We start from the raw sequence: 27,453 nt of genomic DNA on the forward strand, positions 1-27,453 counted from the left end.
GATATGATGCTATATGATATTTTCTTTATGAAGTTAACAGCAGGTAATATTATGCAACATCTGTGTCCACAACTACACTCAATTACAACATATTACAGCAAAAACGTTTAATTATATCAGATTGCAAATTATACACAAAAGGCCCTTCTACTATCCAAAACCATGTGTACTTTCATGTCTTTGAGTCTTGTTGTGATTTTGCGTTGACTTCTTTTCCAGGACTTCTCAAAGCATTGTGCATATTGGTGATGATGGACACTCTGGAGGCTGGCCCTTTTCCCCGGATGAAACCACCTGGGGGCTGCAGGTCCAAGGAGCTAACCACCCTCACCAAAACACTAATCAATGACAGCCTAACCAGCTATGTAAGTAGCTACATCTGTCTTAATATGCCATTTAACAGACGCTTTTATCCAAAGCAACTTACAGTGAATGCATACATTTTTGTATGTGATCCCTGCAGGAATTGAACCCACAGCCTTACTTGGAGTTGCTAGTCCTGCTACTCGCTTACCAACTAAGCCACACCACCAGAACCAAACTGTATTAAGTAGCTATGTTTCCATTAACTTTCCCATTGATTTTTTTTCGACATTTAAAAAAGTTGCGTAGAAAAAAAGATGCGACAATTGCCTGCTAGGGTGTTTGCCTTTTAACTATTTTTTTTGTCGATAAAAACGGCTGTGCGTAATGACGTTACACCTATAAAACGATTGCCGAATACTTTTGAAGGTACGCGGGGCACGTGATGTGTCAAATAAAAATGTAGTGGTTAATGTGTTTCCATTACCCATTTAGACAAATTGCGCATTAATAAATTGGCGACAGCCTGTATGCTCTCCCACCTATCCGTTTCATGGCTCAGGTAGCCCGCGAAAGTCAGCATGGATAGAATGCAATGATTTACTAATATTTGTCATATTATAATAATTGTCATGTGCCAACGTATCGCCAAGGTCTGTGCCATGGTGAAACTTGCACTCTTGTAGATCTGAAATAATTGGATGTTGAAACTTACCAGTCAACCAGAAAAGCAAGGCGAAGCAATTCAGGCATTCTTGAAAATCAGGACAATCCAATCCCCCCCCAAATAATTATAGTTGAAAAAAAATATTTTGCAAGCAGTAGACATTTAGAATTAAATGTGGCGGTTGTAGTTACGTGATGACATCACGTGCCCCGCGTACCTGCAAACGAATTCGGCTATCATAATTTATTAGAAAAACTGTTTCCATCATCATTTATCGCAATAAAGTTCGACAATAATAAAAATCCACGCGTTGAACGCATAAAATGTTGTCTATCTTTAGAAAATGTCTCCTATAGCTTCCGTTTCCATTTTTTTGCGACATTGCTTTTGTCGAATAAACCTGGGTCAATGGAAACCTGCCTTCTGACTGACTTTAGGACCGTGTTTACTTGCATACTGTACCTGTATAATTACTACTGTCCTGTTCCCGTCATGATCCTTCATGTTCTTTACTTATTGGATCCATGCAAATTCCAAATTCTTCCTCTTACTTTCTGCCAATTTGGAGAAAGACAAGTCAGTTCATGGGTCAAAATACCAACTGTTGTTACTGGGATATGAATTGCCCAGCCCTCTCTATTTAACTGAGACATTCTGTCCATGATAAGTAAGGACTGAAAAGCATGGACTTAAAACAGAATTTACTGAAGACATTCCATCATGTCAGAGTACATATTTATGGTCTATTTTCAAATCTCTTTTCCCCAGGAGGCAGCCAATGGACAGAACATCCAACCTTTGTCCCCAGGGTTCCCAGACCTGGACCTCAACAGTCCCTCACCTTCCCCTCGGGAGAGAGCTCGTTGTGGGCTACACTTCATGGGCAAGGCCCTGGAAGAAGTCCTCAAGGACCAAGAGAGTGACCTGAACCCAGATCACATGTCAATGCACAGCAACCTGAATGACTCGGTTACCATGGTGAGGATGCTATCTGCCTGTCTGAAGAGAACCATCGGGGGTGACTGCACCCAGAAGCCAGCCCACCCCGAGATACCCAAGCACCCCTTTCAGAGGAAGCGGTGGAGCCTTACCCTTCTGCAGGAGTCACGGGACTTCCTGGTTTGGGTGGAGTCTGTAGTGGATTCCAGAATACCATAGATTCTATAAACACTGAATTATATTTTATTTATTATAATATTAATGTATTTGGTGAATTTTAAAGGTAATGTATTTGTCTTGAATGCTATTTATTCAGATATATTTAATAAAAAAAAATATATAAACTACCGTTCAAAAGTTTGGGGTCACTTAGAAATGTCCTTGTTATCTTCTTAATCTTTTATTTTTATTGGCCAGTCTGAGATGTGGCTTTTTCTTTGCAACTTTGCCTAGAAGGTCAGCATCCCGGAGTCGCCTCTTCACTGTTGACGTTGAGACTGGTGTTTGGCAGGTACTATTTAATGAAGCTGCCAGTTGAGGTCTGTTTCTCAAACTAGACACTAATGTATTTGTCCTCTTGCTCAGTTGTGCACCGGGGCCTCCCACTCCTCTTTCTATTCTGGTTAGAGACAGTTTGCGCTGTTTTGTGAAGAGTAGTAGTACACAGCGTTGTACGAGATCTTCAGTTTCTTAGCAATTTCTCACATGGAACAGCCTTCATTTCTCAGAACAAGAATAGACTGACGAGTTTCAGAATAAAGTTATTTATTTCTGGCCATTTTAAGCCTGTAATCGAACCCACAATTGCTGATGCTCCAGATACTCAACTAGACTCAAGAAGGCCAGTTTTATTGCTTCTTTAATCAGCACAACAGTTTTCAGCTGTGCTAACATAATTGCAAAAGGGTTTTCTAATGATCAATTAGCCTTTTAAAATGATAAACTTGGATTATCAAACACAACATGCCATTGGAACACAGGACTGATGGTTGCTGATAATGGGCCTCTGTACACCTATGTAGATATTCCATTAAAAATCAGCCGTTTCCTGCTACAATAGTACAACGGTAGTGTATATATATATACACAGTGGGGGGAAAAAGTATTTAGTCAGCCACCAATTGTGCATGTTCTCCCACTTACTTTCGCAAGCCACAGTATTAGTTATATTGGGCCAGGCAAGCCCTGATAACGTATTTGAAATAATATTTGAAACCAGGTCTGTGTCACAACAACAATATCATTCTCTCTCTCTCTCTCTCTCTCTCTCTAAAGACAATGAAATGCTGACTCCAAATGGAATGAGGAAATTTGCTTCACTTCATTTACTGTAATCTCTTCAACCCTCCCCTCAGTCACCATGGCACTAGCAAACGTAATGTTTCCCCTCACCATTAGCTCTCACAAATTGTTTAAACCAAGTTATGATTGTAATTCTTTTAAGATATGTAGGTCTTTCTTACAGAACACATGTTTATACGACCAATAATGGAATTATGAGTTATTAATTATTATTATTACTACTGTGAATTAGTGTTCACAGTACTGGACACTCCAGTGCCCATGAGCACATCTATAGGCAAATATATTTTTATCTTTCACTCAAGATAACCTTTAGTCAGGGAACAGAAGGAATGGAAATAGAGGGAGTTTTTGGTTCGAACAAGTTCAAACAGGTGCCATTAATACAGGTAATGAGTGGAGGACAGAGGAGCCTCTTAAAGAAGAAGTTACAGGTCTGTGAGAGCCAGAAATCTTGCTTGTTTGTAGGTGACCAAATACTTATTTTCCACCATAATTTGCAAATAAATTCATTAAAAATCCTACAATGTGATTTTCTGGATTTTTTTTCCTCATTTTGTCTGTCATAGTTGACGTGTACCTATGATGAAATTTACAGGCCTCTCTCATCTTTTTAAGTGGGAGAACTTGCACAATTGGTGGCTGACTAAATACTTTTTTCCCCCACTGTATATGTATGTCTATTGTGAACAAATGACTATTTGATCAATAACACATCACCTTGTCTTGAAAAAGTTATAACAGCTAAATTAGGCATGTTATGGATGCTTTCTTAAGTAGTCCAAAGTTTCAACATATTACCAGCTCATGATGTCTATCTTGACTACAGCAACAGCATTAGTGTTTTTCTTATAAAGCTGATTGTATCAGAACTTCTGCAATAATAATAATAATAATAATAATAATGTAATAATAACACCATTGCCATGATGACATAGTTATAATAGTTTGTGCTAAATCAAACAGTTTGCCTAGTTAGTGAACAGGCCTACACTGTGTCCCCTTCCCATGTGACAGTCATTAATCAAATTGCCATGAACTCAAATTTGTCAGGACCTTAATATATTTTCTAATTACAACACAGGTTCTGTTTTCACAGCTTTCAGGATGATTAATTGTTTAGCTCTGGCCATGTTTCCCAAGTGGATCATTTAAAGGCATGGAGATTTATAGCTGCAGAGGGCTACTGTGCATCCCAAATGGTACCCTATATAGTGTATGAATTACAACCACTTAAAGCCCCATTCTTCAAATCAAGCCAGGTGCTACTAGCTCATCAAACACTTCTGAAGTTGATGTGGCGCTATCCAAGTTTCTTATCCCCCACTTTTTGTGAAAACTAAAAGATGTTTTAAAAGTTTTCATTTTGTCATACTGCATATCAAAATATGCCAATTCTAGTTGATACAACTCTGACCCCCAATTTTTATTTCTTTTATTCAACCTTTATTTAACCAGGTAAGCCAGTTGAGAACAAGTTCTCATTTACAACTGCGACCTGGCCAAGATAAAGCAAAGCAGTGCGATAAAAAACAACAGTTACATATGGGGTAAACAAAACAAAGTCAAAAATACAAACAGAAAATCTATATACAGTGTGTGCAAATGTAGCAAGTTATGGAGGTAAGGCAATAAATAGGCCATAGTGCAAAATAATTACAATTTAGTATTAACACTGGAATGATAGATGTGCAAATAGAGATACTGGGGTGCTAATAACAATATGGGGATGAGGTAGTTGGGTGGGCTAATTTCAGATGGGCTGTGTACAGGTGCAGTGATCGGTAAGGTGCTCTGACAACTGATGCTTAAAGTTAGCGAGGGAGATAAGTCTCCAGCTTCAGAGATTTTTGCAGTTCGTTCCAGTCATTGGCAGCAGAGAACTGGAAGGAATGGCAGCCAAAGGAGGTGTTGGTTTTGGGGATGACCAGTGAGATATACCTGCTGGAGCGCATACTACGGGTGGGTGTTGCTATGGTGACCAAGGAGCTAAGATAAGGCGGGGATTTGCCTAGCAGTGATTTATAGATGACCTGGAGCCAGTGGGTTTGGCGACGAATATGTAGTGAGAACCAGCCAACAAGAGCGTACAGGTCACAGTGGCGGGTAGTATATGGGGCTTTGGTGACAAAACGGATGGCACTGTGATAGACTACATCCAATTTGCTGAGTAGAGTGTTGGAGGCTATTTTGTAAATGACATCGCCGAAGTCAAGGATCAGTAGGATAGTCAGTTTAACGAGGGCATGTTTGGCAGCATGAGTGAAGGAGGCTTTGTTGCGAAATAGGAAGCCGATTCTAGATGACTTTGGATTGGAGATGCTTAATGTGAGTCTGGAAGGATAGTTTACAGTCTAACCAGACACCTAGATATTTGTAGTTGTCCACATACTCTAGATCAGACCCACCGAGAGTAGCGATTCTAGTCGGGTGGGCGGGTGCCAGCAGTGTTTATTTATTATAAATTATTACTTTATTGTATGTATTATTACTTTATTCATAATATAGAATGCTTTCATAGTGAAATTAGTGAAATACATAATTTATTTATAAAAATATTTAATGCAATACTGAGAATTATTCTGAAAGGGTCTGCGTAATGTAAACCGTGAGCCGATTACTTTCAGTCACTTTATTAAATAACCAGTCAGTCAATATGCATGCACGACTACACACAAAAGTAATGACATTCTTTATAGTTTGTTTTGATTTTCAACAATAAGGACAAAACAACCGATATCATCCTTCAGTACATCGCCAGGCTTTAAATACAGACCTTTATAACATGGGTCGTGTTCATTTGGCACCAAACAGAAGAACAGACTAAAACAGGGATGGATTTTACCAATAAAAAATAAAGAAAAAATCTATTTCGAAACGTTTTTAAGAATGTTCTGTTGCGTGCCCTAATGAACACAACCATAATGTGGAACAATGGCAGCATGAGGTGAATCCTAACTGGTATAATGAGCGAATGAGACCTGATGATCATCACTGATGAAGTTATGAAGCTATGCACTTATGAAGTGTAAATAATATAGTTAAATCACATACAGTATTTGTCCATTGTTGTGAGGTTACGATAGTGTTCTTCAGAGCCATATGTAGAGACTATTACTCACATTATCAAAAGGCATCCGTTATTGTCAGTCAAAGTTGGCCAAATCCCCTCTATACAGAATATGGGTTTGGTGTTCTTGGTGGCTCCCATCTGTTAAGCACCGTATGGTGTCAGACATTAAGGCCATTATGTCGACACAAGATGAAGGGGAATCCCGTCTTCCCAAGGAGCATCAAGGTGTGTCTCTTGGCTTTTAGTTGGACCATTTCTTTACATTCTCGTAAGTCCCAGAGGAACAGTTATTCGTTTCTATACAGTCTTGTAGGTCCCAGAGGACCGTTATTAGTTTCTATACAGTCTCATAGGTCCCAGAGGACCGTTATTAGTTTCTATACAGTCTCATAGGTCCCAGAGGACCGTTATTAGTTTCTATACAGTCTTGTAGGTCCCAGAGGACCGTTATTAGTTTCTATACAGTCTCATAGGTCCCAGAGGACCGTTATTAGTTTCTATACAGTCTCATAGGTCCCAGGGGACCGTTATTAGTTTCTATACAGTCTTGTAGGTCCCAGAGGACCGTTATTAGTTTCTATACAGTCTCGTAGGTCCCAGAGGACCGTTATTAGTTTCTATACAGTCTTGTAGGTCCCAGAGGACCGTTATTAGTTTCTATACAGTCTCATAGGTCCCAGGGGACCGTTATTAGTTTCTATACAGTCTTGTAGGTCCCAGAGGACCGTTATTAGTTTCTATACAGTCTCGTAGGTCCCAGAGGACCGTTATTAGTTTCTATACAGTCTTGTAGGTCCCAGAGGACCGTTATTAGTTTCTATACAGTCTCATAGGTCCCAGAGGACCGTTATTAGTTTCTATACAGTCTCATAGGTCCCAGAGGACCGTTATTAGTTTCTATACAGTCTTGTAGGTCCCAGAGGACCGTTATTAGTTTCTATACAGTCTCATAGGTCCCAGGGGACCGTTATTAGTTTCTATACAGTCTCATAGGTCCCAGAGGACCGTTATTAGTTTCTATACAGTCTTGTAGGTCCCAGAGGACCGTTATTAGTTTCTATACAGTCTTGTAGGTCCCAGAGGACCGTTATTAGTTTATATATAGACTTGTAGGTCCCAGAGGACCGTTATTAGTTTCTATACAGTCTTGTAGGTACCAAACAATCATATTGGCAGGAGTTCAGGTGGACTTTCTCCATAACAGTATTTTGCTTGTGGATTTCTGTAGGTATTTTCATGTTGGACACTCTACAGAAGCAAAAAGAGAGGGTAAACACAACCATTAGAATGTTTTCCATCAAGTTCTCTCGCCATCTCTGCATGACAGGATGTGGGTAGGGTCAGGGAGTGATCAGAGACCTGGGCACAGATTCAAAAAAACCTTCTTAAGAATACATTTCTTCTTAACTGTAATTTTTTCGATAAAAGCTAGCTAAATCAGTTGCCTAGCAACAAACATCTTAAGAAGATTCGTAAGAAAATCATTAAATCTTAAGATATTGTTGAGGAAATGCACTTACGAAATCTTATGAACTTATTTTCTTAAGAAGCTTATTACATTTTTGCGTAAGAAGTGTTTTGTGAATCTGGGCCCTGTTATCCTTGTTTGTTTCATGTAGACAACTCAACCTACCTGCGATGAAGTCCGACACTTGGCTAAACACAACTCAAAGTGGTCCTCCACGGCTGTGAATAGGTTCTGGAAGCCATCTGCAGCTCGGTTCAGGAAACTCTCTAGAAGAGGTTGCTGAGAGAGAAGAGAGGAGAAAATATGAGAGAGAGCGAGAGAGAGGTAGAGGTGCAACGTTCAGATCAAAATCTGGTATTTCTAACATGGATTAGTCATTACACAACCACTGCAAAAGGTTCAGATGAAAACAATGGAAAGTTAAAGATGCCAAGCTAAGATCAAGATCTGACTCCATTGACTGAAAATATGTAAATGCAAAAGTTGCAAATTCTCATTTGGAACAAACAATTTTGCTGTTGGATGCAGCACAACAAGAGTGCCACAGCTTGAATACCTTATCAGGCTGGAGGCAGCAGGACACACAGTGCTCGTAGATGTTGCAGCAGCCGTTGGCCAGACAGCTTTTACAGATGTACTGTCTTGAGCTGGGGGCGTTGACATTACAGCAACCATTCACCAGCAGATCGTTTCTCTCACACACATAACCTGTGGGGACATTGAAGTGGTCTTTCATAATACCTCAATGATAGGGGCTTTTCTCGCATCATCTTTCCTTAAAACGCATTGGAGAAGAAGGACTGGGGGGAGGGACCTTGTGCATTCTTCTCAAATACGTTTGAAAAGGAGGTGAGGAGATTGTGAGGAGGTCTTGAGGAATCACAGAAACACAGTTTGAGATAGAGGCGTCATTTCCTAAGGGATAACAAGTGAGTGAATGAGTTCATAACTCACCCAGTTCATCTGTGAGCAGCGTTTTTCCCTGAATGGAGTTCCGGCACTGAATGATCTGCCTGCTACTGTTGCCCAGGTTGAACCTGACTTTCCATGGGATCGGGTGGTCCGGGTCCCTGGCCTCCAACAGGTTACGATCCCGTATGGTTCTCTCCTCCTGCATAACACAACACATCTCACACACACATATTGTATAGCCAAAAGTAAAGAGCTTGCTGCATGTGGTGTGGTTTGGACATAAACTACTATAGCCTAGAGCTGGACCTCAATCAATCAAATGTATTTATAAATCTGTATTCCAGTCCTTTGGACTAGATATAAACCTGAGATGTCAAGAGTTTAACTACCTGTTTCAGGGTGCTGGTTAGGAAGTAGATCAAAGACAGTCCAAACACCACACCTAGCACCCAACGTTTTCTCAGTAACCTTCTTAGCACCATTGCATGACGTTATTGGGAGATCCCTGATTGAATTGCAGCAATGCTAACTACCTAATGTTAGCTGGATAAACCATCTGTTAGCTAGAGACTTCCGGTTCAACTGGGGTGTCTGGTTATGACTGGAAGTTTAGAAATCACGTTCAATAACTCCAGTAACTGAGAGCTTCGTTTGGTCAACACCACAACCTAACCCATTTTGTTGGCTAGCTAGCAATTCTAGGCAAGAAAACGTGGTAGTTAGCTAGCTAGCTGTAAATTACATTTACATTTATGTCATTTAGCAGACGCTCTTATCCAGAGCGAATAAATACGCTGTAAAGAAGGACCACAGCTGTGGTAGGTAGGTAGATACAAAGTAACGTAAATATTAGCTAGCCGTTTTGGATAAAGAATGCTTTGTTAGCCTGCGTCGCTGCAAACAAGCTAACAATGCTAGGCTAGCTACTCATCCAGCTAGACTGATAGTTAATATTAGCTAGCTAACGTTACCCGCTGTGAGATGCATAAGCTAATTAGCTAGCGTTAGCTGGCTATAACTCTACAAGACACTACTGACAAATAACATATATTGCTGACGTTGACTTCAGAGAAATGACCGAGAAAGCTTAGAGAATAAACAACGTTTTTTCCCCCATGAAATCTGACATCCACAATCAAAACAATTCCCTAACACGAGAAAGTGTTCTTCTTCTTCAGTGGGGTTTATCGGCGGTTGGCATCCAACGTTATGGTGCATTACTGCCACCTACCGTACTGGAGTGTGGGCCAGAGACAGGGATAAACTAAATCCTAGCTGCCAACCCAGTTTCTCTTAAAAAAGACAACAAAATATGTGATACTATATCTAATATACTCTTTAAACTAATTTTCTGTATACCCTTCTCCCTCATACTTAATCTCATCCTCTCTCTTTCCCTCTGATACTGCCCACACTGTAGCAATACATGCTCCACAGACTCTATTTCCTGACAATAATCACATTTTCCTGATGAATGCTTTCCTATCACGCTTAGTGTCTTATTCAACTGGCTGTGTCCCACCCTTAATCTTGTAAAAATAGCCTCCTCTCTTCTGTCCCTTCCTGCCGTCCTCCCCTCCCCGACTTTCCTCTGTACTTGAAATAAATGCCTTCCCTTATTATCTCTATTCCACTGCTCCTGCCATCTCTGCACCCTCACTGTATATATCAGTCTTTTTGCCTCTGCCTTGCTCATTGACATTTCAACATCAACAGCCCCACTACTAAGTGCTTGTTTAGCCTGTTCATCTACTGCCTCGTTCCCCTCCACCCCCACATTGGCTGGAACCCAAGTAAATCTTATCTGAATACCCATCTGTTTAATCCTGCCATGGGTTTGTAGCACCTCATAAAGCATGCTATGTGAGCTAAAGGACTGGAGACTCATTAACACTGCACATGAGTCAGAGCAAATAACTAATCTGTCTGGCTTAGCTTCCTTCACCCACTGCAAGGCCAACAGTATGGCCATCAGCTCCGCCGTATATACAGCCAGATGATCTGTAATACGTTTCCTGACTTCCACCCCACATTCCTGCACTACAAATGCTGACCCAGTACGTCCTGTCCTTGGATCATTTGAACCATCTGTGTAAATGGCCACAAAATCCTGATACACAGTTTCCAGACGACTCTTAAAGAAATCAGCTGGATCAACCCCCTCCCTATCTTTCTGTAGTCTCTCCAACACTTCTAGATCAACTACTGGAGGCGGGAGTAGCCATGGTGGATTTACAGGAATAGCTACCATTGGACTAAACTCCCTTCCATACAGCCCCATCTCCTTCGCCTGGGTATTACCCACCCACCCAAAGCTCATGTTCTGTCTTCGCTCATGTTCCCAGCATGCCTGTAAAATCCCTTTCGCAGGATGAGACACCCCATGTCCCTGTAGGTTAACCCAATAATTCATTGCCAGCTGCTGTCTCCTAATCTGCAATGGCATATCCCCCATCTCCACCTGTAATGCAGCCACTGGGGACGTCCTTGCCCCTGTATGACATCTAGCCTTTCCAGTGAGGTCCGGGCTGCCGAACCATATGGTATACTTCCATAATCTATTACAGATGTAGCGGAACAGGTTGAGAGCTTCAAGTTCTTTGGTGTCCACATCACCAACGAACGATCATGGTCCAAACACACCAAGACAGTCGTGAAGAGGGCACGACAAAGCCTATTCCCCCTCAGGAGACTGAAAAGATTTGGCATGGGTCCTCAGATCCTCAAAAAGTTATACAGCTGCACCATCGAGAGCATCCTGACTGGTTGCATCACCGCCTGGTATGGCAACTGCTTGGCCTCCGACCGCAAGGCACTACAGAGGGTAGTGAGTACGGCCCAGTACATCACTGGGGCCAAGCTTCCTGCCATCCAGGACCTCTATACCAGGCGGTGTCAGAGGAAGGCCCTCAAAATTGTCAAAGACTCCAGCCACCCTAGTCATAGACTGTTCTCTCTGCTACCGCACAGCAAGCGGTACCGGAGCGCCAAGTCTATGTCCAAAAGGCTTCTCAACAGCTTCTACCCCCAAGCCATAAGACTCCTGAACAGCTAATCATGGCTACCCGGACTACTTGCACTGACCCCCGCACATTGACTCTGCACCGGTACCCCCCTGTATATAGCATTTTTACATTTTAGTCATTTAGCAGACGCTCTTATCCAGAGCGACTTACAGTTAGTGAGTGCATACATTTTTCATATATATCTGTCTGTATGTGTCTAAACTGTACTGGACGGGAACATGAGGTAAGGCCCGGGGACTGTACAGCCATGACAATACAGGCATATTATCTGCGGTAGTAGCTTCAGCCAATCAGCAGGAGTTATGCCACTGTGAACCTTCCCCCTGCCACCTGACCACAGGCATATCAGACTGACTCCTCCCACCCAGCACTCACAGAATCACAGCATTTCTATAGGTGCCGATTGTTGAAACTAGATGTTGTTGCTCTACTCTGTATGAGTGGTTAGACTAGAGGGAGGAGAGCTGGGGCTCTGATATTGTTACCAGACCATCTCTATAGCCTGGCATTCAAACTGATTCTGCTACGTTTCAATGGTGTGCTCAGCATTCAGTCTGGTTTAACCAGGCTACTGTCTCCCAGACCCACTATAGTGTTAGTCCATAATGCAGTTCCAGCAGCAGATCTGCTTTGTGTGGAAGTAGTGCAGAGGTGGGTACCATTTAGCACAGTATGTAACAGTCATCTCTGCTTTAAATTAACTCATTATTATAATACAAAAAGCTTTGTTAAATAACATTAAAATGTGGCACTTAATTCATTGGTCGTATGGCGAATACAGCCATTAACCGTGACCATAGTGAGTAACTCTCCATCACCTCAGTCCTCATGCCATTCATGACCACCATGGTGACGGCTACCAGGAAGTAGAGACATGTAGTACAGTCATCGCCCATGGTGAAAGTTGCTAGGTAGAGGCAGGAAAAGTTGCTAGGTGGAGGCAGGAAGTACCGTCAGCCTGGTAGAGGAGTGACAGCAGATCAGCATGTTATATCAGAACAACCTGTAGGCTCCATCCCTCCCTGGCCTGGCTTGAACTGTTCTTTTTATTTTACTTCTGCTCTTTTTTTTCTCAACACTTTTTTGTTGTTTTTGTTTTATTTTACTTTTTTATTAAAAAATAAATGCATTGTTGGTTAAGGGCTTGTAAGTAAGCATTTCACGTTAATGTCTACACCTGTTGTATTCGGCGCATGTGGCAAATCAAATTTGATTTGATTTGAGATCGGATCAATGCAACATACATAGTCTTCAATGAGGAACGCCCAGCCCCCCACTCCTTCCCCGTCAGACAGCGCATCACATTTAGCACCTTCTTACACTTTCCCACCACTCTCTCAATGTGTTCTGCCCAGGTCAGTCTAGTATCAAAGTATACCCCAAGGAACCTGAAGGCCCCCACCCTGTCCAAGTTTCTCCCATATAACATCAATCATACCTCATCTCCCACCTTCCTCCTGGTAAAGAACACTGTTTGAGTTTTCTCTACAGAGAACCTGAATCCCCACATTAATGCCCACCGCTCTACCTCATCAATTGCTTCCTGTACCTTCCTGACTATGTATGGCACATTTCTTCCCCTCTTCCTTAAGGCACCATCATCTGCTAATAACGACCTCCCTATATCCGGCTGTACCTGAGAGTAAACATCATTGATCATGATTGAGAACAACAGAGGACTAATCACGCTCCCCTGTGGTGTACCATTATCCACCAAGTAGCTGCCTGATAAAGACTTCCCCACCCTCACCTCGATAGACCTTCCAAACAGGAAATCCTTTATCCAGTTGTACATTCTTCCTCCTACCCCCATAATTTCTAGCTTGATTAACAACCCCTCCTTCCACATCATATCATATGCCTTCTCCACATAAAAAAAGACAGCTACAACAGTCCCCTTGTTCACCTGAGCCTTCCTGACTCTAAGCAGAGCACTGGATCCATAGTTCCACTACACTTCCTGAACCCACTCTAATGTAGCATTACTAGCCCTCTGCTCTCCAGGAAGTAAGTTAGCCTCTCCGTAATCATACGTTCCATAATCTTACATACATGTGATGTTAAAGCTATTGGCCGATAGCTTGTTGGCATCATTGGATCCTTCCCGGGCTTCCGGATTGGTACCACTACCGCCTCCTTCCAACTGCCTGGTAGTTTCCCCTCCTCCCACTCTGTTGTACACCACCAATACCTTATCCAGTGCCTCATCACTAAGATGGGCCAACATAACATAACACACCTCATCTTTCCCAGGTGAGGTTAACCCACCCTTACCTATTGCTCTTTTCACCTCTGCCCTGGTAAATGGTGCACTCAACGCATCATTTACATCCTCCCTCCTTTCCAGCACTCCAGGATGCTCCTCTCTCGTGTTCTCTCTCCCCCTCTGCCCCTCCTCTGACAGATTTGCAGAGCTATGCACTTGGACAAATGCTTTGGCCATCATCTCTGCTTTCTCCTCATCTGTTACTGCCACATCCTCCCCACTCGTCAACACTGGATAATCCCACTCCCTTCTGATCCCACTCATCCTCTTAATCATCCCCCACACTTCTCCCACAGGTGTCACCCTTCCAATGGTGTCACAGAACCGATGCCAACATGACCTCTTGCCTGACAGATAGTTCTCCTCACCATGGCCTGGGCCTGCTTATATTGAATCCGATGTTGGAAATTATGCATCCTTTTCAGTACTCTAAATGCCCTGTTCCTAATCCTCACCGCTGCCCCACATTCCTCCGTCCACCATGACACTGCTTTCCTCCTCCCTTAGGTATAGCCTCAGTAGCTGCCCCCACTAACGCTGTTCTCACCCAGTTATTCATACTATCTACATCCCCTCTCATATCCACCCGAGCCATCACCTGCTCACTCAGCTCCTGAAACTGATCCCACTTTGCCCTTCCAAACACCCACCTGCCTACTCCCTCCACTAACACCTCCTCCTCCCTTCGGCCTACTGTGCATAGAATGGGGTAATGATCACTCCCTACTGTCGACTCCTCCCATACCTCCCACTCACATATTCCTGCCATCGCACTAGATACCAGAGTGAGGTCCAAGGCAGACTCTTTCCCTGTGGCCACATCAATCCTGGTCCCTCCGCCATCATTCAGGCACACAATATCTTTATTTTCTATCAAATTTTCCATCACTTGTCCATTTCCATCCATCCGCACAGGCACTCCTGTTATCACCCCTTTACTCCAGTGCTCCCCCTGCGCCATGTCCTTACAGACCACCAACAAGCTCCCATCTCTTAACACTTTAGCATTAACAACTTCCCCAATCAACTATTTTATCACAGCCGTCAACCTTATCGGACTCATCGCCCCAACTCCCCCTTCCTCCCTAAACTTCATAATCACTTTATTCTCCTCCTCACCTCCTCCTGCCCTTCCTCTGCACTTTCTGCCTCCGAACTTCCACTATCGTTGGAATCTAGGTTGCTCTACTCAAACTTCATTTTCTGCCTCCTCTCTAACTCTATAGAACTCTCGCTCCCCTTCATACCCCACTCCCTTTCTCTCCCGCTTTCTTTTTCTCTTTCTTACACCCTCCTTTAATTGTACCACTATGTTCCATACTTGCTTCCCTTTCCTCTCCATCACTATCTCTTACCATCTCTGACCCATTCACAGCACGGCCGTGCCGAACCTCCGCCACACCGAGTATAGTTTGTTTGTTTCTCAACGATTTCAAAAATCACTCTCCTCAACGAAGTTCCAGCGGAAAGTCTTCCTCCTCCTCCAAAATCGTCCACGGGAAAGTGAACGCTGATTGGTCGACTTGAAATGTCGCTGACGTCATACAGGAAAAACATCGTCGCGAGCCAGGCCAGACAAGCCGCAGGGGTGTGTAGGCAAAATAACTACAAGGGAATGACATTAATAAACAAAACGATGATTCAGGTGAGACCAACAATTTCCGTGGAAAAATATTAATTAAGAATCATGCATATAAATCATGCAATAGAGAAACCTGTAAACCATTGTACTGTACATGTACATGGTGGTGTGATTTTTCGACTGCCAACCATCATAGCTAAATAGTTAGCGTTAGCTATCTGCGGCTAGCTAATTGTTGCAATCAAAGTCTAGCCAACGATCGATACTCTCCCTGCTGCGTTGTACTGTTTTCACTTATTGCAATCTGTGTGTCTGTCTGCACCCCACCATAGGCGTGGATCACACGGGGATGAACTGGATGTGCCATGCAGAGAAGACACAGCAGCAACACGGATGGCATGCCCTCTGAAAGGTTTGAGTTCACGTCCTAGGACACAGGCATTTGCAGGTTCATCATCATATCCTGAAATTGTGCACTAAAGAGGATTCAATATGTATATATAACTGGTTAACTTCAAGAGCCAAATCCATTGAAAGGCAATGCAAGAAATAGACAATAGACAACAGTCTTTGAACCGTCAAAAGATGCAGCTGATCCTCTCTCTGCTCTCCAGGAGCCGTAGCCAAACCCTTGGATCAGAAAGCAGCCTGGACGAAGGAGGCGTGTTTGACTGCCTGAAACCCGACTCGTCCACCTCCCCCCAGCAGCTCTTCTCCGGCCTGGTTGGGGTCGGGGTTCCCTCGGGATCCGGTGTGCCCTCCGCAAACTTCCAGGTGGCTGGCCTTGTTCTGGGGACTCCTCCAGACGTCTTCATCCAGATGACTGCCTCCTCCAGGGAGGAAGGGGGGCCACACCGCTCTGAGTGTGGGCCCTACCTCCCCCGCCCGCCCCCACACCATCATCACAACCACCACCACTTCCACCAGCCGCTCCAGCACCGTACATCCCTGCTGCACTCTGCTGCGGGGGCCGGAGAGAGGCATGGGAACAGGGAGGAGGCCTCGGAGGACCCCTCTACACCGGCTCCGGCCTTGTCGGAGCTGAAGCCTGTAGTCACCTGGCTACAGAGGGGGTTCCCATTCATCCTGATCCTCCTGGCTAAAGTGTGTTTTCAGCACAAGCTCGGTAAGACTGGTTTTAGATCGCAATAAAAAAAGTGGCTCTTATACTTGTGTAGTAACACCAATACTACACTGATATAAATACTACACTGATATAAATATTACACTGATATACTAGACTGATTTAAATACTATACTGATATAAATATTACACTGATATACTACACTGATATAAATACTACATTGATATAAATACTACACTAATGACAATGTTTTTGTTATATAGCCTAGTACTTTAGTAGTTGCTTTGTAGTTGTATAGTATTGGAGTTGGTCATTTTGTGGAATAAGTAGAATAAGGAACATTTGGAAACTTTGGAAGTGTCAGATACTGTGTGTGACTGACTGCTAACCGTTCTGTTTCTCTCTGGTAGGTATTGCTCTGTGTGTTGGGATGGCCAGCACGTTTGCCTTCGCCAATTCAACATTCAAGCACCAGGTGTCACTACGGGTAATTTTCACATTCTATACAACTTCGGTGTGAGAGCATAAGCCTTAGACTTTTCATAAACATTTGAGCACATTCTTTGAGTGTTATTGAGTCTACGTAAATAGCTAGCTTGAGATTAGGTTATGGCTCAGCTAGTGAGAATATACGTACATTAGTGATTAGTAAAGGATTTGATTATTAACTATTTGTCTGTCTGTGCAAATCAGGAGGAGAGGTCTGTGGTTGTAGCTCTGTGGATGATCATGTTCCTATCTGGAAACATAGTGTATCTCTACTACACATTCGGTGCTGAGGAGCTGTACAACAGGTAGGGTAAAACCATGTCTTGTGCTTCTTTCTTATGGTATTGCACTGAAAACCCTACATTGCACTGAAAACCCTACATTGCACTGAAAACCCTACATTGTACTGAAAACCCTACATTGCACTGAAAACCCTACATTGCACTGAAAACCCTACATTGTACTGAAAACCCTACATTGCACTGAAAACCCTACATTGCACTGAAAACCCTACATTGTACTGAAAACCCTACATTGCACTGAAAACCCTACATTGTACTGAAAACCCTACATTGCACTGAAAACCCTACATTGCACTGAAAACCCTACATTGCACTGAAAACCCTACATTGTACTGAAAACCCTACATTGCACTGAAAACCCTACATTGCACTGAAAACCCTACATTGTACTGAAAACCCTACATTGTACTGAAAACCCTACATTGCACTGAAAACCCTAACATTGCACTGAAAACCCTACATTGCACTGAAAACCCTACATTGCACTGAAAACCCTACATTGTACTGAAAACCCTACATTGTACTGAAAACCCTACATTGCACTGAAAACCCTACATTGCACTGAAAACCCTACATTGCACTGAAAACCCTAACATTGCACTGAAAACCCTACATTGTACTGAAAACCCTACATTGCACTGAAAACCCTACATTGCACTGAAAACCCTACATTGTACTGAAAACCCTACATTGTACTGAAAACCCTACATTGCACTGAAAACCCTAACATTGCACTGAAAACCCTACATTGCACTGAAAACCCTACATTGCACTGAAAACCCTACATTGTACTGAAAACCCTACATTGTACTGAAAACCCTACATTGCACTGAAAACCCTACATTGCACTGAAAACCCTACATTGCACTGAAAACCCTAACATTGCACTGAAAACCCTACATTGTACTGAAAACCCTACATTGTACTGAAAACCCTACATTGCACTGAAAACCCCTACATTGTACTGAAAACCCTACATTGCACTGAAAACCCTAACATTGCACTGAAAACCCTACATTGCACTGAAAACCCTACATTGCACTGAAAACCCTACATTGTACTGAAAACCCTACATTGTACTGAAAACCCTACATTGCACTGAAAACCCTACATTGTACTGAAAACCCTACATTGCACTGAAAACCCTAACATTGCACTGAAAACCCTACATTGCACTGAAAACCCTACATTGCACTGAAAACCCTACATTGTACTGAAAACCCTACATTGTACTGAAAACCCTACATTGCACTGAAAACCCTACATTGCACTGAAAACCCTAACATTGCACTGAAAACCCTACATTGCACTGAAAACCCTACATTGCACTGAAAACCCTACATTGTACTGAAAACCCTACATTGTACTGAAAACCCTACATTGTACTGAAAACCCTACATTGCAGTGAAAACCCTACATTGCACTGAAAACCCTAACATTGCACTGAAAACCCTAACATTGCACTGAAAACCCTACATTGTACTGAAAACCCTAACATTGCACTGAAAACCCTACATTGTACTGAAAACCCTACATTGCACTGAAAACCCTACATTGCACTGAAAACCCTACATTGCACTGAAAACCCTACATTGCACTGAAAACCCTACATTGCACTGAAAACCCTACATTGTACTGAAAACCCTACATTGCACTGAAAACCCTACATTGCACTGAAAACCCTACATTGCACTGAAAACCCTACATTGCACTGAAAACCCTAACATTGCACTGAAAACCCTACATTGCACTGAAAACCCTACATTGCACTGAAAACCCTACATTGCACTGAAAACCCTACACAGTTGGCTGACATCGACATTTTCCTCGTTGAAATGATTTTCTTTCTCATCGATCTGTATACAGTATGACTCCTTTTGGTCCTTTTTGTTGTAATATGATTTTCATTGTCTTTAGGCATATGTTACCATGTGCCTTCTTGTCCTGTGAGTATTGATTTAGTGTTTATCATTACACCTGTTTTCACATTTTGTTTTCTCTTCAACATTTTTAGTCATGTTGTTAATTTTTGTTACTCCATCTTCTGTTGATCCATGAAAGTGTCCCTTGTACCCATTAGAGACTAGACCAGATATAAGGTATCACATCCATCCATGATCAAACCTCGACCTTTACAGTACTGAAGTCTGTCTCATCTCTGCCCCCCCCACCACCACCACCACCACCAGTCTGATGTTTGCAAAGCCCAACATCAACAGCTTTGACTTCTTTGATCTAATCTGGGCGGTAGGGATCACCGACTTTGTTCTCAAGTACTTTACCATCGGCCTGAAGTGCTTCATTCTGTTTCTACCCAAGATCCTCCTGGCCTTCAAATCCAGGGTAAGAGCCTGTGTTAGTGTTTTTTTATATTCATAAAGGTTTTTACTTTTATCCTGAGGGTCACAGCTTGTGTGCGTTTTATATTCATTAAAGTTTCACTCATGTCCTTGGGGTCACAGTGTGGGAGTGTGTGTGTTGATGTCTTATCCACGTGACAGTTTTGCTTATAACCTGTGGTCACAGAAAGAGTATGTGATTGTGTGTCTGTAGGTGTTCTATCTGCGTGCAGGTTTTGCCCGTGGGGCTCACAGTGTGTTTTGACCAATGATTTATATATACACTAGATAACTGATGGGGGCGCTGTGTTGAAGCCACCATGCCTCCATATTGGCACTCCTACACCATTGTAAAACATATTTTGGAAGCTATAGAAATGCATTTATTAATGTTTACATTCATTTTTGCCACATTTATTGTATTGCAGACACCTTAACGCATACTTGTAAATGATATGTGAGCTAAACATACATTTGTACAAAATATATTAAAATATTTCCTTAAACTAGATATTTTTGAGATTACTAATGTTACTGGCCCCACTACAACAAAAAAATATTTGTCCATTAAACATTTAATTGAAATAGTGTAGAATACCATTCATTCCTATGGACGACTGCTCCTACTGGGGAGTGCCAATATGGCTGACCAGTAGCTTCAAAGCCTCTCAATGGCCAATACATAGAATCAGCAATCCAGGGTTTATATACATCATTGGTTTTGACTCGGCTGATAAACAGGCCAATCAGAGAGTGAGGCTGCTGCCACTGAGATCATTTTCCCTGGGGGGCTGCAGGGGTGAGGTCATCCCTCCCTGGGGCTGGACCATTACTGTGGTGTGTGTGTGTCTGTGCTCCCACTCCTACTCACTCTCGGTTGCTGGGGATGCCCGCGCCACGCAATCACTAAACCGACCGACCAACCAACCCCCACCTCAACCACCATCCTCTGCCTTCCTGCCCCCCTTGTGCATTGATTTATCTTTTGATTTAGTTTGCTCTACTGTTTCTTCAACATTGCTCCTTGGCTGGCTACATTTTTGGCACTGTCAGTGCACTCCCACTCCAGGGAAATGTATTTTCTAATAGCCATGCATCCACCTGAAGCAAGATTTAATGAAAACATGTTTTTAGCAGCTGAGGGGGATAACTCATAAAGTGGCGTACCCTAAACTGCTGGATAGGTTTTGATTGGTAGGTTGAGAGGTCAGCGTCACTAATGAAACAAAACCAGCAGGAAGTACCAGAATGCTTTGGAACTGCTGCCGTGGCTCAAAGTTTCTGGCTGGAGTCCAGTTTTAGTTTGACACATTGTGTGTGTGTGTGTGTGTGTGTGTGTGTGTGTGTGAGGCCAACACTAGGGGTGGGCAGGGACAATGACGAAAGATGAATTTCCTGCTTGCGGAGGTCTCCCACCCCCAGTCTCTCTGCTACAGGGTTTCCAACCCAGAGTGATTAATCTCTGTCAGGTGATATCCACAGATCCATTATACACACTGTGATGCTACTGGGAATCCATTTCCTGTTAGTGTTTGGCCTTCTGTTTTTGAACCCCTCACTCCTCATATACACACACACACACACAGCAACAACAGGAACTTTTTATTTTTTAAGAGTACTGTCGCCTTGTCCTCCTGGCTTCCCCTGTGGCATCCATTGGAGAGCAAGGAGGAGTGGCCTCTTAAAGAAAAGATGGCTGCCCCCGCAGGTTGACGTGCCTAGGGCTGAACTGTGTGGGTAGCAGGTGGAGAGAGCCGAGCGGCTGCCAGTTTCCCTTGCGGTGTGGGGAAATTGCCTTTACTGCTGTGAAGCTGCGGCCTGCGGAGCCCTCGCCGGTGGCCATGCTTAGGCTGGAGCTTGTTGCTTACAGTGTGCTGCTCCTCAACAGATAGGCCTAGAGGTAGCTTTATTTGTGTAGTTTTTTGGCCGTTTACTTATCTTAAAGAAAAACTGACTGTATTGAGGGAATATACACTTGTCTTTGAAGAATATAACTAGTTTGTGGTGAAACCTCAGTTTTTTTCTGTATTTCTCTTTTTCACACCATCTCAAACCACCCATCAACCACAGACATTTTTCAGATGAATGTATTACATGCATTTCCAATGTCTTATCAGTGTCCTCCGTGTGTGTGTGGCAGGGTAAGTTCTACCTGGTGATAGAGGAGCTGAGTCAGCTGTTCAGGGCCCTGGTGCCCATCCAGCTGTGGTACAAGTACATCATGGGAGAGGACCCATCCACCAGCTACTTCCTAGGAGCCATGCTCATTATCAGCTACAGCCTCTGCAAGGTAACGTAGCGCTAATATAACTCACACTCAGCCTCTGCAAGGTAACGTAGCGCTAATATAACTCACACTCAGCCTCTGCAAGGTAACGTAGCGCTAATATAACTCACACTCAGCCTCTGCAAGGTAACGTAGCGCTAATAAAACTCACACTCAGCCTCTGCAAGGTAACGTAGCGCTAATAAAACTCACACTCAGCCTCTGCAAGGTAACGTAGCGCTAATATAACTCACACTCAGCCTCTGCAAGGTAACGTAGCGCTAATATAACTCACACTCAGCCTCTGCAAGGTAACGTAGAGCTAATATAACTCACACTCAGCCTCTGCAAGGTAACGTAGCGCTAATATAACTCACACTCAGCCTCTGCAAGGTAACGTAGCGCTAATATAACTCACACTCAGCCTCTGCAAGGTAACGTAGCGCTAATATAACTCACACTCAGCCTCTGCAAGGTAACGTAGCACTAATATAACTCACACTCAGCATCTGCAAGGTAACGTAGCGCTAATATAACTCACACTCAGCCTCTGCAAGGTAACGTAGCGCTAATATAACTCACACTCAGCCTCTGCAAGGTAATGTAGCGCTAATATAACTCACACTCAGCCTCTGCAAGGTAACGTAGCGCTAATATAACTCACACTCAGCCTCTGCAAGGTAACGTAGCGCTAATATAACTCACACTCAGCCTCTGCAAGGTAACGTAGCGCTAATATAACTCACACTCAGCCTCTGCAAGGTAACGTAGCGCTAATATAACTCACACTCAGCCTCTGCAAGGTAATGTAGTGCTAATATGATTCGCACTTCTTTTTTGTGGAGGTAGTTATATTCAATGTTGTTGGAGTAGCCTGTTCAATGGAGTCATTCAGTTACAGTTGAAGTCGGAAGTTTACATATACTTAGGTTGGAGTCATTAAAACAAGTTTTTCAACCACTCCACAAATGTCTTGTTAACAAACTAAAGTTTTGGCAAGTCGGATAGGACATCTACTTTCTGCATGACACAAGTAATTTTTCCAACAATTGTTTACAGACAGATTATTTCATTTATAATTCACTGTATCACAATTCCAGTGGGTCAGAGGTTTACATACACTAAGTTGACTGTGCCTTTAAACAGCTTGGAAAATACCAGAAAATTATGTCATGGCTTTAGAAGGTTCTGATAGGCTAATTGACATCATTTGAGTCAATTGGATGTGTACCTGTGGATGTATTTCAAGGCCTACCTTCAAACTCAGTGCCTCTTTGCTTGACGTCATGGGAAAATCAAAAGAAATCAGCGAAGACCTCAGAAAAAAAATTGTAGACCTCCACAAGTCTGGTTCATCCTTGGGAGCAATTTCCAAATGCCTGAAGGTACCACGTTCATCTGTACAAACAATAGTGCGCAAGTATAAACACCATTGGACCACGCAGCTGTCATACCGCTCAGGAAGGAGACGCGTTCTGTCTCCTAGAGATGAACATACTTTGGTGCGAAAAGTGCAAATCAATCCCAGAACAACAGCAAAGGACCTTGTGAAGATGCTGGAGGAAACAGGTACAAAAGTATCTATATCCACAGTAAAACGAGTCCTATATCGACATAACCTGAAAGGCCGCTCAGCAAGGAAGAAGCCACTGCTCCAAAACCGCCATAAAAAAGCCATACTACGGTTTGCAACTGCACTTAGGGACAAAGATCGTACTTTTTGGCCATAATGACCATTGTTGTGTTTGGAGGAAAAAGGGGGCTGCTTGCATGATGAAGAACACTATACCAACCGTGAAATACAGGGGTTGCAGCATCATGCTGTGGGGGTTCTTTGCTGCAGGAGGGACTGGTGCACTTCACAAAATAGATGGCATCATGAGGAAGGAAAATTATGTGGATATATTGAAGCAACATCTCAAGACATCAGTCAGGAAGTTGAAGCTTGGTCACAAATGGGTCTTCCAAATGGACAACGACACCAAGCATACTACCAAAGTTGTGGCAAAATGGCTTAAGGACAACAAAGTCAAGGTATTGGAGTGGCCATCACAAAGCCCTGACCTCAATCCTATAGAACATTTGTGGGCAGAACTGAAAAATGGTGTGCAAGGAGGCCTAGCTCGCACACACTAGCTCTGTCAGGAGGAATGGGCCAAAATTCACCCAACTTATTGTGGGAAGCTTGTGGAAGGCTACCCGAAACGTTTTACCCAAGTTAAACAATTTAAAGGCAATGCTACCAAATACTAATTGAGTGTATGTAAACTTCTGACCCACTGGGAATGTGATGAAATAAATAAAAGCTGAAATAAATCATTCTCTCTACTATTATTCTGATATTTCACATTCTTAAAATAAAGTGGTGATCCTAACTGACCTAAAACAGGGAATTTTTACTAGGATTAAATGTCAGGAATTGTGAAAAACTGATTTTAAACGTATTTGGCTAAGGTGGACTTTTTACTTCAACTGTATATTCAACTCTGTATATTCAATGGAGTTGTTGGTATTGTGATAGCTAAATGTGTGTGGGTGGTGTATGTGCAAGAAATTCAGGATAAATAGGCTAAAGCATGAAGACATCATGGGTAGCTACAGCTTTCAAAGTATTGTGGGTTGAGATGAGAAACTGGAGAAATTGAGTCAGAGTTGTTCATAGATGTGTGTCATTAGAAGGTTGCAAAATGGGACAGGATACTGAACATCACTGAGTGGTTAAGAATATAAAATTTCATTAAGTTAAGAATACAAAAAGGAACCAAAATATATTGACCCAGTAGAGAATTGTGTTAGTTAGAGGAAGTTAGATTTTTGTAACTTTTTCAGGATAAAATTCAGTGGTCACCAACCCTGTTCCTTGAAAGCTGGAGGTGCAGGCTTTTGTTCCAGCCCTGCAGTAATGCACCTGATTCTAGAGCCTTAACTGTTTGTGTTGATCTTTCAGTCGTTTGACCTCTGTGGACGAGTATCAGCCATACGCAAGGCAATGGCAATTCTCTGCAGTTCTCAGGTGAGAAATTATTACTTTTTGTAAATACAAGTATCTGGGTCAATTAGCAGCCCACATCACTATCCTATAGCCATTGAAGTAATATTTCTAGCTGCAGTAGTACACCTTCAACATTGAATTTGTTGTGCCTGATATTGCACTCTGATTGAGTTATCTTACTACATATACATTATTAGAATGCACAACTTATACACTGAGTTGACCCTGTATGGAATGGGAAGGTAAACATTTACATTAAAAAATATATATATTATTTAGTAGACGCTCTTATCCAGAGTGACTTACAGGAGCAATTAGAGTGAAGTGCCTTGCTCAAGGGCACATTGGTAGATTTGTCACCTATTTGACTCGGGATTCGAACCAGCAACCTTTCGGTTACCGGCCCAACTCTCTTAACCGCTAGGCTACCTGACTTTGTCTCTTTGCCACCACCTACCTGCTGCTCTATCACCCACAGAGTTATGGTGTGAGAGCCAGTAGCCAGCAGTGCAGTGAAGCTGGGGACATTTGTGCTATTTGTCAGGGCGACTTCAGAGACCCCATCGTTCTTCTCTGTCAGGTGAGGGGACATATATAAACCCATGGCTCTAGCTACTATCCTCACTAGTATGTTATTCACTGCTAAGAGTTCTATGTTACATTTGTGTCAGGGTCAGGTTATTATTTTTTACCAACAGCTGATTATGTGATAGTGTGGGCAATCTGTGGTGTAGACAGTAAGTAGGATGGTGTCATGTCATGGGTGAAGGAGTGCATGTAACGGTAAACTTAATTTTGTTTGTCTGTCTCTCTACCCTCTAGCATGTGTTCTGTGAGGAGTGCCTGTGTCTGTGGTTCGACCGTGAGCGAACGTGCCCCCTGTGTCGATCTGCGGTCATAGAGACCCTGCACTGCTGGAAGGACGGCACCACCTCTGCCCACTTCCAGATCTACTAGTGATTAACGGCCAGATGCCCACCAGACACTGGGGGGCTCTATGGAGTCCATTTAGTATGCCATTAATGTATAAAGTCAGTTACTATACCTTCTCTACACCACTGTCTCCATCCCTATCACACTGCTTGCCTAAGTTTGGCTTCAGCCATGTCTTGCAAAGAAATATAATATTAACGTATCACAGTGTGCCACAGCACCGTGTGGTATGGGTTAGTGTTCTTGCAAAGGGTACCTATAGTAGTATGTCAGTATAACAATTGCTTGTTTGCTCATGTATTTAGTTATATTTAGTTACTTATGCATATCACCTGATTTCTAGTGTAGATTCAGCTTATGTTTAGTGACATAATTTAAACCATAAAAAATGTATAGAAAAAAAATCACAGGTTCTGTGTTCTTTCAGTGTGTATCAGATTTTCCAATTAAACCATGATTGATGCAGTATTGTTAAACTTTTGTTGAATGTTTTATGTTGTCACATTATTAGTCATTGCTTAATAATGATAGCATGAAAGCATTTTTACTTTGAAACTTTTATTATCTCGAGTGAGCACAGAATTCACAATGTAATACATATTTAAATAGCATGTAAAGAACACATTCTTTATAAAAGACACAGATTCAGCACTGCAATTGAAAATTACAGTTTTTGTGATATATATAAAAACAGTTTATGGACTGTAAACATAAATAGCATGCCCTTATATTTACACATGATTTCTTGCATGGTTTCATGAACATTATCTGCGTTAACACTGCTACCCCAAGCCCATTTCAAAAGTTCAAAAAAATAGAACAGTTGACATATTCCCCTCTCTCTTCAGTCATCAATATTTGATACAGCCCACAGCATTATTCACCTAATGAAAATAAATGACTAGAAACAAAAAAACGGTTTGAAAAAAATCGTATCAAAATTGATTTTCATCTGTAGTGATGGTAGAATCCAGACTTTGCATGGTCTATAATTATTACAGAAGCTTATCTAACAAGTACAGTGCAATTTATCCACTGAGCACCATTTCAAGAATGCCCGTCACAAGAGACAAGGCACCTAGAAGTAGGCTACACACGTTCTTAAATGTATTTTTTGCATACCAACAGGATATTTCAGTTAGGTAATTGACATCGTATATAGTCCATCGATAATTCAAGTGTAAATTCATCAACGTATGACAGTTGCGTGGGCAATATTAGTACGCTTTTCCTTTAGTAACCGTCAGGGGAGGAAGACATCACCGTTCTAAACTCGGAAGAACCGCCAGACAGTGAGAGTGATGATAAAAGTGGCGTCAGTCATATCTGTTGAATTCAAATGAATTCAAAGCAATGCGTCAAATAATCTAATAAATGGGGAAAAAACGCACTGAGAAATGTATTCACGCAGTACTGCATCTTAGACCCACATGTCCTAAAGTATTATTTTAATGGAAAATGTTACTCAGTCTCTGTGACAAAATGTTATGTCACCTGAACTCTGAAGCA

The 27,453-nt window shown here is 42.4% G+C and overlaps 2 protein-coding genes across 4 annotated transcripts; one reads left to right on the top strand and one right to left on the bottom strand.

The window, feature by feature from the left end:
• Positions 1–5,645: 5,645 nt before the first annotated feature.
• Positions 5,646–15,427, bottom strand: LOC121530774 (SREBP regulating gene protein). 3 transcript variants are annotated; one of them, XM_041836003.2, is made up of 5 exons: positions 9,054–10,234; positions 8,707–8,881; positions 8,309–8,460; positions 7,918–8,031; positions 5,646–7,532 (listed from the first exon to the last, which is right to left on the bottom strand). In XM_041836003.2, exons 1-5 carry the CDS (start codon positions 9,144–9,146, stop codon positions 7,449–7,451), a joined length of 618 nt encoding a protein of 205 aa, XP_041691937.1. In that variant the 5' UTR covers positions 9,147–10,234; the 3' UTR covers positions 5,646–7,448. The 3 variants fall into 3 exon arrangements, with proteins under 3 accessions (XP_041691937.1, XP_041691939.1, XP_041691938.1); XM_041836005.2 differs by lacking the exon at positions 9,054–10,234 and adding an exon at positions 15,312–15,427 and having other exon boundaries at positions 5,647–7,532; positions 8,707–8,863; XM_041836004.2 differs by having other exon boundaries at positions 5,648–7,532; positions 8,707–8,863.
• An 83-nt stretch (positions 15,428–15,510) lies between these two features.
• LOC121530773 (RING finger and transmembrane domain-containing protein 2) lies at positions 15,511–26,394 on the top strand. Its single transcript, XM_041836002.2, has 10 exons — positions 15,511–15,601; positions 15,871–15,950; positions 16,153–16,664; positions 17,034–17,110; positions 17,317–17,417; positions 19,604–19,757; positions 21,894–22,043; positions 24,967–25,032; positions 25,490–25,591; positions 25,834–26,394. The coding sequence occupies exons 2-10, from the start codon at positions 15,904–15,906 to the stop codon at positions 25,966–25,968; spliced, it is 1,344 nt and encodes a 447-aa protein (XP_041691936.1). The 5' UTR covers positions 15,511–15,601; positions 15,871–15,903; the 3' UTR covers positions 25,969–26,394.
• Positions 26,395–27,453: the final 1,059 nt, after the last annotated feature.

This window comes from Coregonus clupeaformis, chromosome 18 (assembly GCF_020615455.1).
Source record: "Coregonus clupeaformis isolate EN_2021a chromosome 18, ASM2061545v1, whole genome shotgun sequence".
In the NCBI taxonomy this organism is placed as follows: Eukaryota; Metazoa; Chordata; class Actinopteri; order Salmoniformes; family Salmonidae; genus Coregonus; species Coregonus clupeaformis.

What these genes read in the sequence shown, in the direction of transcription:
- LOC121530774 (XM_041836003.2), bottom strand. Translation starts at nt 9,146, where the DNA reads ATGGTGCTAAGAAGGTTACTGAGAAAACGTTGGGTGCTAGGTGTGGTG. An exon ending in GCTGCTCACAGATGAACTGG is followed by an intron (nt 8,461 to 8,706) that starts GTGAGTTATGAA and finishes ATGTCCCCACAG; the next exon opens with GTTATGTGTGTGAGAGAAAC. An exon ending in GCTGCCTCCAGCCTGATAAG is followed by an intron (nt 8,032 to 8,308) that starts GTATTCAAGCTG and finishes CTTCTCTCTCAG; the next exon opens with CAACCTCTTCTAGAGAGTTT.
- LOC121530773 (XM_041836002.2), top strand. Translation starts at nt 15,904, where the DNA reads ATGCAGAGAAGACACAGCAGCAACACGGATGGCATGCCCTCTGAAAG. An exon ending in GATGGCATGCCCTCTGAAAG is followed by an intron (nt 15,951 to 16,152) that starts GTTTGAGTTCAC and finishes TCTGCTCTCCAG; the next exon opens with GAGCCGTAGCCAAACCCTTG. An exon ending in CCATCGTTCTTCTCTGTCAG is followed by an intron (nt 25,592 to 25,833) that starts GTGAGGGGACAT and finishes TCTACCCTCTAG; the next exon opens with CATGTGTTCTGTGAGGAGTG.